The sequence below is a fragment of the Myotis lucifugus genome, unplaced genomic scaffold (genome assembly GCF_000147115.1).
Source record: "Myotis lucifugus unplaced genomic scaffold, Myoluc2.0 scaffold_27, whole genome shotgun sequence".
Lineage (NCBI taxonomy): Eukaryota > Metazoa > Chordata > Mammalia > Chiroptera > Vespertilionidae > Myotis > Myotis lucifugus.
The window spans coordinates 4,373,722-4,386,060 of NW_005871075.1; the positions used below are offsets into that span (position 1 = coordinate 4,373,722).

General features: G+C 43.0%; 1 protein-coding gene across 1 annotated transcript in view; it reads left to right on the forward strand.

The window, feature by feature from the left end:
- The first annotated feature begins 215 nt into the window (after positions 1–215).
- ANXA13 (annexin A13) overlaps positions 216–12,339 on the forward strand; it is a 42,805-nt gene continuing 30,681 nt past the window's right edge. Inside the window, exon 1 of the mRNA XM_023751898.1 lies at positions 216–292. Within this exon, the coding sequence (XP_023607666.1) occupies positions 278–292 (15 nt within the window). The 5' untranslated portion in view covers positions 216–277. The remainder of the gene's footprint in view (positions 293–12,339) is intronic.

A 12,339-nucleotide genomic window follows, 5' to 3' on the forward strand; every position in this document is an offset into this window, starting at 1 on the left:
AGTTGTGATTAGATTATTAAACTTAAAAACCCTACACTTGATTTACTAATAAATATTTCATTATAAAAAGGGCCTGCCAAGGCAGCTTGGACAGGTTAAGCTCATTTGTAGATATGGCCACTCCCGACCCATCCCCAACAGTGTATTCAAATTCAGTGCCAAAGGTTACTTATTAAACTCAAGAGATCGTATGTCCTGGGAAAACCATTATCAACTTGGCCTTTAGGAGAGCTGATCTCTTCATAAAATACAGAACAAATATCTCAGAAAAACGAAAATGGGCAATCATCATGTAAGTATTTATTGCCTTTGGGAATCGAATACAGTTTTCCTTTTGGTTATATAGCATGTGTAGAAATTTAAACTATGAAATCATAATTAATACTTTTATACTTTATGATTGTGATGACTCCTTATGACTGATTTTCACAACAGCGTATCATGCTTTTAAAATGCAGTTAGAATGTATTCTCCCCTCCTCCCCCCACCCCCGTTAGTCAAAAATCTCTTAGGAGGGAGATTAAGGTGATGATGAAGATTCTTTCAGGGAAGTGTTTAAAATGAGGTGCCTTGCAGAGAGCAAAATGGTTAATATGTATTTGTGGAATGAATGACTAGAGCTGTTAGTAGCAAAGATGCACAAAAGATCATAGACTGATCATCAGAGTTCTGCAGGGAAGGCAGGGTTCTTGCAAAGATCAGTAGACCAAGGTAAAAATACTCCTACAAGGCCATATAACTTGGATTAAAAGCTGAAAATATTCCAGTATTATTTCTAAACAGCATCAAATATCCAGGTATTTTGCAAATATCTAGGAAATAGACTCAATATTTTACTTTTCTTCTGAAATACCTAGGCTCATGTGAAAAAAAAGTGTCTAAATCACTGATAACTAACAACTGACTAAAATACTACCATTTGGAATCAACTATGCACAAGGCAGGTCAGAGTAAAATCTTGAAAAATAAATAGCTGAAACTTACAGTAAGACTTTTCATAAGGTTTTGTTGCACCTACTATGGCTTCCCGCAGCAACAAAATGATTTCTTGTGTGAGCACGAGGAGCAAAGAGAATAAAACTCCAAAATGTTCTGGAAACTCTAACTTGGTTTATATGGGTTTTTTTCCTTTGCTATAAATTAAACGTGCACTCATATGGTTGCAAACCTACAAGTTTCTTCTTCAGAGAGGCATTATTTTTTAAATCACCTGTAAATAACATTACATACTAGTCAGTCTATCTTTCAGAGAAACTGAAACCTATTCCTCTCCCCTGACAGTTTAGTAGGGCATCTCATCCCTTGAAAGTCAACCCCACGGGGAGCTGGCCTTCTTGGGTGGTCCAGCATTTTTACGTATTTCTCTTTTGATTCTTCAGAGCCAGTCGTACTGCCTCTCAGAGGGCAGTCAGCAGTTGCCCAAAGGGACACCACACCCTCGGCAGCCGTGCAGCCGCTCAGCCGCCCGTCAGGGAGTGGACAGCCAGAGCCCCATCAGCCTGTAAGCACGTTTCCCCTCCAAACCATAGGTATGACTGGGCTTTCGTATGAGCCCAGTGTTACTCGCCACCACTTGTCTTACCGGCCCCTCTGCCATCCTCCAGTCTGAAAATGTCATCACCAGGCATTACTTCCAAGCAAGGAAACATTTCCCCAGGAAACGTCTGCTATGATATTTTCAGCTAATTTAAAAATGTAATCTAAGCACTGAGCTTACATTTCCAACAGTGTCCCCTTAACAGTGCCTTAAGATGCAGAGCATGAGGCTACAATATGGCCACTAGGACATCTTTGAAAATATTAACAGAATTTAAGGTGTGCCCAAAGAATGAATCTGTTTGAAGACTATGTTGCTAAATGAGTAGATGCAAAACTTTTTGAAAGTACAAAACATTGTCCCAGTAATGACTTTAATGACTTGCATTAGAAAGTTATTGAGCTCAGCTGGTGTGCATTGGTGGTTGAGCATGGACCTATGAACCAGGAGGTCACGGTTCGATTCCTGGTCAGGGCACATGCCTGGGTTGTGAGCTCGGTCCTCAGTAGGGGGCATGCAAGTTCCTTTAAAAAAAGAAAGTAACTTGAATATAAATTTAGGACAATGCTTGTAGTTCTGAAGCAACTATATAACCAAAACAAGTTTTAAAAAATTAAATACTAGTAAAACATAAGCTGATGGTGTGCAAATGTATGTTCTTGCTGTCGTGTAATAGATGATGTTATTTTGCTGAGATTAAATGGTCTTGCTCAATGTGAAAACAGCCCTGATTGCTATGATGGGCTGTGTGACTTCTTAGTTCTCCTATCACGTTTCTCTATCCAAACTACTGATAAACTTTTGTTCATAAGACTCTCTGCAATACAGTTGAGCCTCCTCTTGGCTGAAATGCATATTTTAAACCTCCCTCTGTTTTTTGTTCTTTTATCATTATCTTGCACAATTAAAGTATGGTTATTTGGCATATATACAATCATAAGTAGACACACAAATGCAGGCATTGAAATCATGAGTCTTGGTCATGATTGGCCATCCTGATGATGTAATATGCTTTATATTAGTTTTTAAGTTATCGGCTTTCACTATACTATTTAAGAAGCCTACCAGGAGAGGTTTGAATCCCCAAGAATATGCCCACAGACCAGGGTTCTACAGATAACTGTTTGGCAAATATTGCTCTAAAGCCAACAATCTTGGCCAGGAGATTACATTTTCCAAGGTACTATAATAGGAAATACTAGCCAATTCTAAAAACTGAAAATTACTTTTTTGGCTTTGTGCTTTACCCCCATCCTTTTGTCATGAGTAATGATTTTTTTTAAAAACTAAAGACCTAGTGTTTGTGACTCGCCTATTTGGAGCAGTAATAAGATACTGGGTTATTATCATTTGCTAAGTCACACAATGTTCAAAGAGTCTGCTGAGCCTAGAGGGCATATCTTTGTATATCCTTGTGCTCAATGACTTTGTTATTTGTCTAGAAAAATAAGATCCACAGAAAAATATGCTTCGCTTTAGCCAAATGACACTCCAATACACCATGTACATTGTTTTCAAGAGAATCAGAATCTAGAGGGAAAGAGAGTACTGAGATAAAGTGACATAGAGTGTGGCTGTAGGGTATTGGTGGAGTAATAGAGAGGGTGTGAGATATAGGGGACCATTGATATATATGGAAAAAAATCACAAACTTAAGAGGACTAATAATTTCTGGAAAATTACTTTGAAGACCCACTAGACAGGATTACAGTCTAGTCTTGCTACTCAAAGTGCGGTCTCTGGAAGGGTGGCAGCACCCACATTTTTGCCTGAGTGCTTTTTAGAAATGTAGACTCTCAGGCCCACCCAGACCTACTGAGTCAAAAATCTGCATTTTTAACAAGATCCTCAAGTGATTGCACTGAACTGAAGAACAAGTTCTCCAACTGCACACTGGGGAGTTCTAGAAATCACAGATGTCTAAGTCCCACCCCCAGAGAGTCTGAATTCATTGGGGCCTGGGCATTGGGATTGGCAACTGTTCCCCAGGTGATGTTAATGGGCAGCAGAGTTTGAGAAACACGGACCTGGAGCACACCAGCACCCATACAAGGACAGATCAGCACCCTGCCCACAAAGGCAGGTGTCATTGTGAGTGTCCATAAATGAAAACTATGAGCCTGTGAATGTGAGAACATCTGCTCAGCAACCTGTCATGGTGTTTGTGAACATGCCACGTTTATGACTTCCTTGTGCCAACATAAATATTGTCTAAAAGGGAGAGCAGTTTGGGACTTGCAGCAGGTAAACACCAGGCAAATTCAGATGAAGGTGGATAGGAACACCTGGGAGTCACGTGACACAAGGGGAATAGGTCTGGATTCCCAAGAAAAGGAGGGAGGCTCTGGAGGTAGGTAAAAATGTGATGGGAATTTGGGATAAAAGGGAGTGTCGTTTTAACTGAGAGTATGTGTTAAAATATGACCCCAAAAGCCAAAGAAATGTAGTGAACCCCAAGTAGAAACCAGCCTAGACCAGGCAGCCATACCTCTCTTATCAGGAAAACTTTTATTTCAGAAAGTGAGTCCTCAGAACACCACCATGAGTGTAAGAGGAAACTAAAAGGCCCTTGAACGTCAAATTATGGCATCCACTACAGCATACCGTCTTTGATTGGAACAAAAAGAAAGATAAAAATGTTTTTAAAAATTTAAAGAAATAATTAATAGGTTTGGATCCAATGCACATTTAAACTCCCTTCCCAGGGGAAATAATAAGGTCCATTGTTTTGATTCTGATTGAGACAGAAATTTGCTCAAAGCAAATTTAGCTATTTCACCTCGTTTCCTTTTCAGCAAATCAGAACTTGTTCATATCATTGATTATGCTCTACTACACAGCACCATTCAGTGCTGCACTGGCCCAGCTCAGCCCCCAATATTTTCTCTTTTCAATTCCATCTGACCCACTTATCATTGACTCTTGAGGATTCCAGAGCACGCTAGCTTCTTTTTTTCCTGCAGGCAATGAATCCTGAGTTCATACCTTCATTAAACTGGCAAAGAAAACAGCCTTTGGCAATAGAAGAAGGAAATGGATAATTCTTTTCTAGTGAGAAAAGTGCTTCATTTTTCATAACTCTTGAAGGCATGGTTTCTTTCACGGTTGAGAAATAGCCATCATCTCCCCACTACCACGCTATCCTCCAGGTTCGCTTTTGTTGATGCAATACAGCAGTAATTGGATAGCTAGAGGTTTAACACTCTTCAGGGGTCTCTAACTCCCCAAACAATCTGTGGACAACCTCAAAGCAGACAGTCATTTTCACCAGGACACAAAATCTTATTTCCAGACAATGCATGTTATTCTGCCTCTAGAAGGAAGTCTGAGTTCTCTGGCCCAACATAATACTAAAGGGCCCCTAAGAATGAGTCAGCTGAGGCTGCTGGTGGAGGCTGTGATGCCTCCAACAACTGTGATGCAGACAAAGAAGCAGGGGGGTGATGACAGGCTTCTCCCTTTGGACGGACTTTGACTCCAGCTCTTCCTCCTAGTGACCTCATCCCTGCATTCGTCTTTCAGATTTGTCACCTGGGCTGCTTAAAAAAAAATTAAAGACACCATGGTCCACTTCTAATCTTCCCTTCTAGGTAACCACCACAGTTTGCTCGTTGTGACTGGGATCTTGCTTTAGTCGGTACCTATGTGCCATTTACCAGGAGAAGCTCAGCCTTCTCAACACCTTTTAAACTAACGTGTTGACAGAAGTGTTACAACCACTAGGCCAAGGTTGCAGACCCTTAGCACCTTAGATCTTGGCACTATTGACATTTGGGGCCAGAGGATTCTTTGTTGTGAGAGGCTGTCCTGTGCCTTGTAGGATTTTTGGCAGAATTCCTGGCCTCTATGACTGGATGCCAGTAGCACCTCCCCTATTTGTGACAACTGAAAATGCCTCTAGATATTGCCAAGTGTCCCCAGGGAGGCAAAATCGCTCCTGGTTGGTTAAGGATCACTTCATTGGACACAGATGGGAAAGCAAGGCTATTGGGTAGGAGATGACCCCATAATATCTTTATCTGGCTGAATTTCCACCAGCAACCATGAACTTCTGCTCGCTCCTCTGGCCCAGGCATTCCCCCACACTGACTGCCTCTTTCATCACCAGGTAAAAGTCGACTCATCTCGAACATGGACCCTTGTAGCCCTGTTGATGACAATAGAAACTGAGAGGCAGCGGTTCCCCCCCAAAGGCTGTTAGTCCATTAGTAACTGCTGAGGGCCAGGGTGAGAGGGCTTTTCTGCAGGAACACCCAGGAATGAGGCTGCGGAGCTGCTGGTTCTCCTGCCTAGATGAGCAAGGCTCACCTAGAAAGATACTGAGTGAAACTCACCTCTCCGTTTGGGCGCAGCCTCCATTCAATCTCCCTATACCAGAGCCCACTGCACTGTAGGTCCATTTCATCGTATGCACTTCTAAGTATATTGTCAGTACTTTCAGGAATAACGGCGCCTAAAGATCTTCTTAAGGTCAGGTCTCAACCCCATAGTCACCTTTGACTGGTAAATATCACATTGACTGATAAATATCACACTGACAGGTACAACCCAGGGCATAGGCTAAGAAAGCTTATTTTTCTGGAAACGACCTAACTATATCAATCTTCATCAAAAGATGTTCTTAATATGACAACATATAAGTAACCTCAAACTTAGGAGAAAGATCATTTTTTAATCTAGAACGTTTCACTCAATTTTCATAGTCATTAGCAACATATGTAAGTAAATCATATTGAGATGTGATCCAAGCCAATGTTTTGTTTTGCTTTGTTTTTCCAGCCTTATCTGCCAATGATGCAAATATTCCTACTCATTTAGACTCATGGCCAATATTTAATTTATACATGGCATTTTGAGATTGCGTCTTTGAAAAGATGGATCAATAGCAATAAACAGCTCTGTGCATTCTCAGCACCCTGCTAAGGTTGAGCAGAGCCCAGGTTTCCTAACATACTTTCCTAGCTATCTGGTCTACCTCCTGATTAATAGATTTCTAAAGGGGGGTACAAGTGGGAAGAGGATCTAAGAATGGAGGAATTGGCTTTGCCATTAATCATTGTGACCATGGAGAATCTTAATTAAAATGGAGCAATAACTACATGGTATAATGCCAAATATTCTTCTAAGATTGAAACTGTGCCTAAATATAGCCAACAGAGTATATTGCAATATATTTTTTTCTATTTAATGGCTTTACTTTTTCTCTGACGAGCATTTGAGTAGATTTTGATTTAAAAAACCCCTAAAAGCAAGACTTTATCAAATTTACTGTTCCAAAGAAACTGTACCCAAGAAACAATTAACTTAATAAAACAATATCCCACTAATCATCTAAGATTCATGTTTAAAAATGTGAATGGTCCCTCTGTTCTGTTTCAAATTGCCCATCCATGTCTACTAAACATGTCTATGTAAATGTCACAAGGATATTTTCTGGCTCTGAATTCATGAACTTTAATAGCACAACACTGCATTCATACTAACTGGTTTCAATACAAATAAATGATCAGTTAGAGGTTTAAAAAATTATCCTGAGAGAGAAAAGTTTAGGGTTTTTTCCATAAGCAAGCAGGTGACCCTGGGAAGACTTAACAAGCAGGTCTCAGTTTATCTGTAAAATATGGGGATTGGTACATTCACTGTTTCTCAAACTTCAGATGCCAATATGACCTTTACACAGCTAGTAGGTGATGGAATTCAAACACAATCTGGATCCAGGATTATATATACTATGTGCCACATCTTTTTTTAATCTATTGTGAATAACGACAAAATGAATCACATTGCCTTATTTCATCGTCCTGAAATTCTGCTGGGTAGGGCAGGAATTGGTCCCAGTTTACAGATGAGAAGCAGAAAATGTGATTCCGTTTGGCTCAGAAGAAATATTGGGAGCAGACCTAGACAGTAAGGCCTCTCCACACACATTCTTTGCCCACAGGAGAGGCCTTTGATTTTTATTTCACTTCCTTGTGTTTCATGGTCAAGAACATTTATAATCCCACAATCTATGCAAGGGGTCCTTGGCTTCCCTGGTCATCAGAGAAGCAGCAGGTCTCAACTGGTGTTTCTGTAAAAAGACCAGCATTCTAAGAATTGAACTGAGCTTTTCTACCATTAAATTAAAAAAAATTTTTTTTGACAGGGACAAAAAAATTGGTGAATAAATTAATAGTGGAGTTTCTGGATCCAGATTGTGTAGGTCTGAATTCCATCACTTACTAGATGCATGACTTCAGGCAAGTTATTCACCTCTTTATGTCTTGGTTTTCTCATCTGCAAAATAGGAGGTAATAATACCGACCTCTTAGGATAAATGAGTTATTATATGTAAATTGTTTGGGCCAGTGCCTGGCACATAGTGTTTTATAGTCTGCTGTCATTCTCAATTTTATGTGTTTCTCCCATAAATTTCTCTTAAACTCTAAGCTACTACTTATCAATAAGTACAAAATGGGTTCTGATTTTGGACAAAATGATGTAATCAGTTTTAAAGGTGCCTCACAAAGCACCATGTCGAGAGCTCATTCAACACTCCATGGGAATCAGGTCAAGTTGGGAGGAAGTGATCAGAATAACATGGAGCACTCACCACCTTCCAAGCACTTTTTTTATTATATATATTTTATTGATTTTTTACAGAGAGGAATGGAGAGGGATAGAGAGCTAGAAACATCGATGAGAGAGAAACATTGATCAGCTGCCTCCTGCACACTCCCCACTGGGTATGTGCCCGCAACCAAGGTACATGCCCTTGACTGGAATCGAACCTGGGACCCTTGAGTCCGCAGGCCGACGCTCTATCCACTGAGCCAAACCGGTTAGGGCATGCCAAGCACTTTTGAGACAAATCCTTACAACGACCCACAAGAAGGTGCTATTATTACCACCTTTTAAATGGGAAAATAGAGACTTAGAAAGTATAAGGAGAGAAATAGCATCATGCCAGGTTCAAGGGTGGGTATCTTGGGAAAGGGTACCTATATGACCACAAGGAAGTCTCTTTCCCAAACTGGACCTCAGTTTCCCCAATTCTATAATGACCTTAAAATCTACACAAAGTAAAATCTACACAAGTTAAGCCCAAAGTGCCAACATTGGCTCAAGGTGCCATTGACTAGCAGTGGGAATGGTCGCTGCTTACACTGAGGAGAATTCAGGGAAGTTCAAGGCTCTCCCCAGCGCAACCCTCACCTGCCCCCATATTGCTTCTGCTCATAAGCCCAGGCCACTACCTGGTTTGAATCCTGGCTCTCATATTTAATCTCCTCAGCCTCCTCCCGATTTCACGTCCTCTAGAACAGCAGCCCTCTTTAGAGGCATGTATAATGAGCCCTCTGCCCTCTGTCCCCAGCACTTCCTCAGAGCCCTGCTGTCTCAGAGCCCGGACACCAAGCAACACTCTCAAATATTTACTGAGCAGACTGCAGCCAGCCAGGGCCACTGCACTGGGAAGCGCAAACAATCAAAATGCCACTCCCATTACATTTTGATAATATTTCAGAGTTTACAAATGAGCCTGACATGCTCTGTCACCAAGCATCCCACCACCTACGTGCTACCAACCTAGTGCTCGCTGTAATCTGGCATGCGCCACGGCATCCCAAACACGACTGCATCCAAACCTCACACCACCCTTGTCAGTGAGTGCTTCTCCACTTTAAAGACAGACAACAAAGGCTCAGAGAGATGTGTCAACTTCCCCACCATCATACAACCAGCGAGGGGCAAAGCGTAACTGAACACAGTAGGTCTGACTCCCAAGTCCACACCAGGTCATTAGACCAACCATGTTTGCTCTGCAGTGGCACAGTGACAGGTCATAGTAAGCACATGTGTGCACAGACCCTGAAAGCATCACGCTGTAGCTCTCCCTGGAATGTCCTTCCCTCGCCCCAGCCCTCCCCTTCCTCACCACCCGCCTTGCCTAACTTCTCTGCATCTTTCAAAAACTAGCACAAATGTCAACTTCTCCATAAAAATCCCTTTTTCTCTTCTCAGCTATTTGCACCCAACTGTTTACCAACCCATAATGCAGTTGTCATTGATCTACTTTCACCTTTATTTCCCTGGGGACAAGGACTGGGTTTCATAGATCATTAAGTCCCCGGGCCTGGGGTAGTGAGCACCACACAATAGATCTTCAATACCTGTCTGCTGAGGGCAGGATAGGGAGAGAAAAAAAAGGGAGGAGTAAGGAGGAAGGAGAAAGGGAAGAAGGAAGCAGAGAAAGAGAAAGGAAGGGAGGAAGCAGGGAGAGTGGGAGGAACTGTTCCGAGGACAGTCTGATTTGCCTGCCGCCTATTGCTTTTTAATTAGTTCAGATGTCTCTCAGGAGGCAGTGCAGTCTTATTTTCCACTTGGGATGCTATCCAAATAGAAGATCAAGTCACCCGGCTGACAGTAGGAGTGACTTAAATATGAGTGCACTGAAGGCTGGGCCCTGGAAAATCCTGGTTCCCATATAATACACAAAGCAAGCACTTTGCAAACCATATCCACCAACATCTTTTCCACACACTCCATCCCCAGGGTTGGCTGCAAGCTGGAGGAAGACTCTCTTTAAATGCCCCCTTTCGATCAGAACAGCTAAGACTTCCTTAACGTGCACGGGGACAGAAGCCCTTGGCCACGTGTCTGTTTCTCCACTCTGCCCTTCCCACTGTGGGTATCAGAATCTGATACAAGAGCAGAGCATCGGCCGGGGCAGGGGATGCGCAGATGCTGGCACATCCCTGAGTCCTTTCCCAGAGATGGTGTGTTCACTATTCTTTCTGTCCAGGTGACACCGCTTCTGAGGCTTATGGCACCTCCGTTTGTTTCTATTCCTCCTTCCTCCAGAGAAAGGGAGCATTCGTCTCCTGGTTTTAGAAGCAGGATCATGGAGACACAGAGAAGTGACAGGGAGGCATGCTAGAAGGAAGAAACACCAAGATGGGCCATCCCCAGCGTATTCATGACCAGGCAGGACCTTCTGTGGGTGAATAGTATCTTGTTCCACGCTGTACCTGACACACTGGCACAGGCAGCACTTCACTAGGTACCAGGTTGTGTCTCACACTCAATCAGGTGTGAACGACCACCCTTGTCCAATGAGACTGATGAACAAGTGTGGTCTTGGGGTGTCATCCTGAGTCCCCAGGACTTCACAGCCTGAATTGTTAACCCCTTAACTGCCCCGTGTGAAATATATGCCTGGAACTCTAGATCCAAACTGCAGGGGATCAATGAAAAACTGATCGTCCGAGCGCCACTGACAAGATGAAAAGGTCTCGAGCAGGAAAGGGATTAGCATATTCTGGAAAGTTCATTGGCGATCTGCCTCCAACTAATATTGCTTACATTCATTAAGCACACACTCTCTGCTAGGCTTTTTTTAAAAATTTAATATATTTTTATTCATTTCAGGGAGGAAGGGAGAGGGAGAGATAGAAACATCAATGATGAGAGAGAATCATTGATTGGTTGCCTCCTGCACACCCCCTACTGGGGATGGAGCCCGCAACCTGGAATCGAACCCGGGACCCTTCAGTCCACAGGCCGGCGCTCTATCCACTGAGCCAAACCAGCTGAGGCTAGGCTTCATTTTAGATACTTGGCACGAATGACTTCCTTTCAATTCTCACAAAAGTCCTGCGAGGCAGGCACTATTACCATCCCCTTTTATCTTAAGGAAACCACCGCACAGAGGGGTTCCCAAACCTGCCCAAGGTCCCCAAGTAACAAGCAGTCACTGGATTATGACTAGAAAGCCGTGCTCTTAAACTTGACTGTTATGTGCTCAATGGCCACCTGGTAAATCAAAATGTGCAGAGTTGAAATCTAAGTATCATTACAAGACAAAAAGCAAGGGATGGCCCAAAGAAGCAGAGGAAGCTGGCATCTGTGTGGCCCTCTCTCTCGCAGGCATTTGAAAACCTCTGTCACGTAAGTCTCCAATCTTACAAGGCAGACACTGCCCCCACTTTACAGATAAGGACAGGGAGGCTAAAGGTTAATGGTCCAAGTTCACAGGGCTGCTACGAGGCAGACCCACATTTAAACTTGGATTCATGTGGGCTGAGAGCCCAGACTTCTGTAATCGTTTTTATTAGCATCTAATGTCTTGTCTTTTTTATGTGTCTCCTGAGTATCAGTACAAATTCTATTTTTTTTTAAAGAAACAAAAACCTATTATGACTTGTAGTTGGAAGCAAGTGAAATATGTGTGTATTTGCCAAAACCCTCACAAACGTGTCTGTCCCCATCCTGGAGCCCCCTGCACCCCCATTTTGTGTCTGACTCACATTCCTGCAGACCTGCTTCATGGGGACGTTCTGCTTCGTGGCCTCAAGTTTCAAAAAGGAACTCTGATTGGCAAACAGGCCCGAGGCCCCAAAGCCAGCTGCCTGGCCCCCTGACAATGAACAATGGATGTGGAATGTCCGCTCCGCATACACTCCGGAGGAGTTGGTTACCCAGCTCATCAGAGCAAGCCCAGGGCACCCCGTTGCATCAACACTGGCCCTGACGGATGAACATGCCCATTGTGGGGGCAGTGCCCGCCACGCAGAGGGGAAAATTCCAAGCAGACTGTTCTCTTTTCCCCCTTTTAAAAAATCGCATCACACGATTCCTTCACTCTGACATGAAATATCCTGCTGTGACGAGGAACAAGACCAGACTGTCTTGGGATTAGGAAAGCTAACCAGCATGGCTAACGGTTCCTAGAAGGAACCAGGGGGTGGTGATTAGCCCTGCTGACGGCCATGCATCTGATGTACACTTTATGCCACGTTTGTTAACCAAAAAAGAAAAGAATG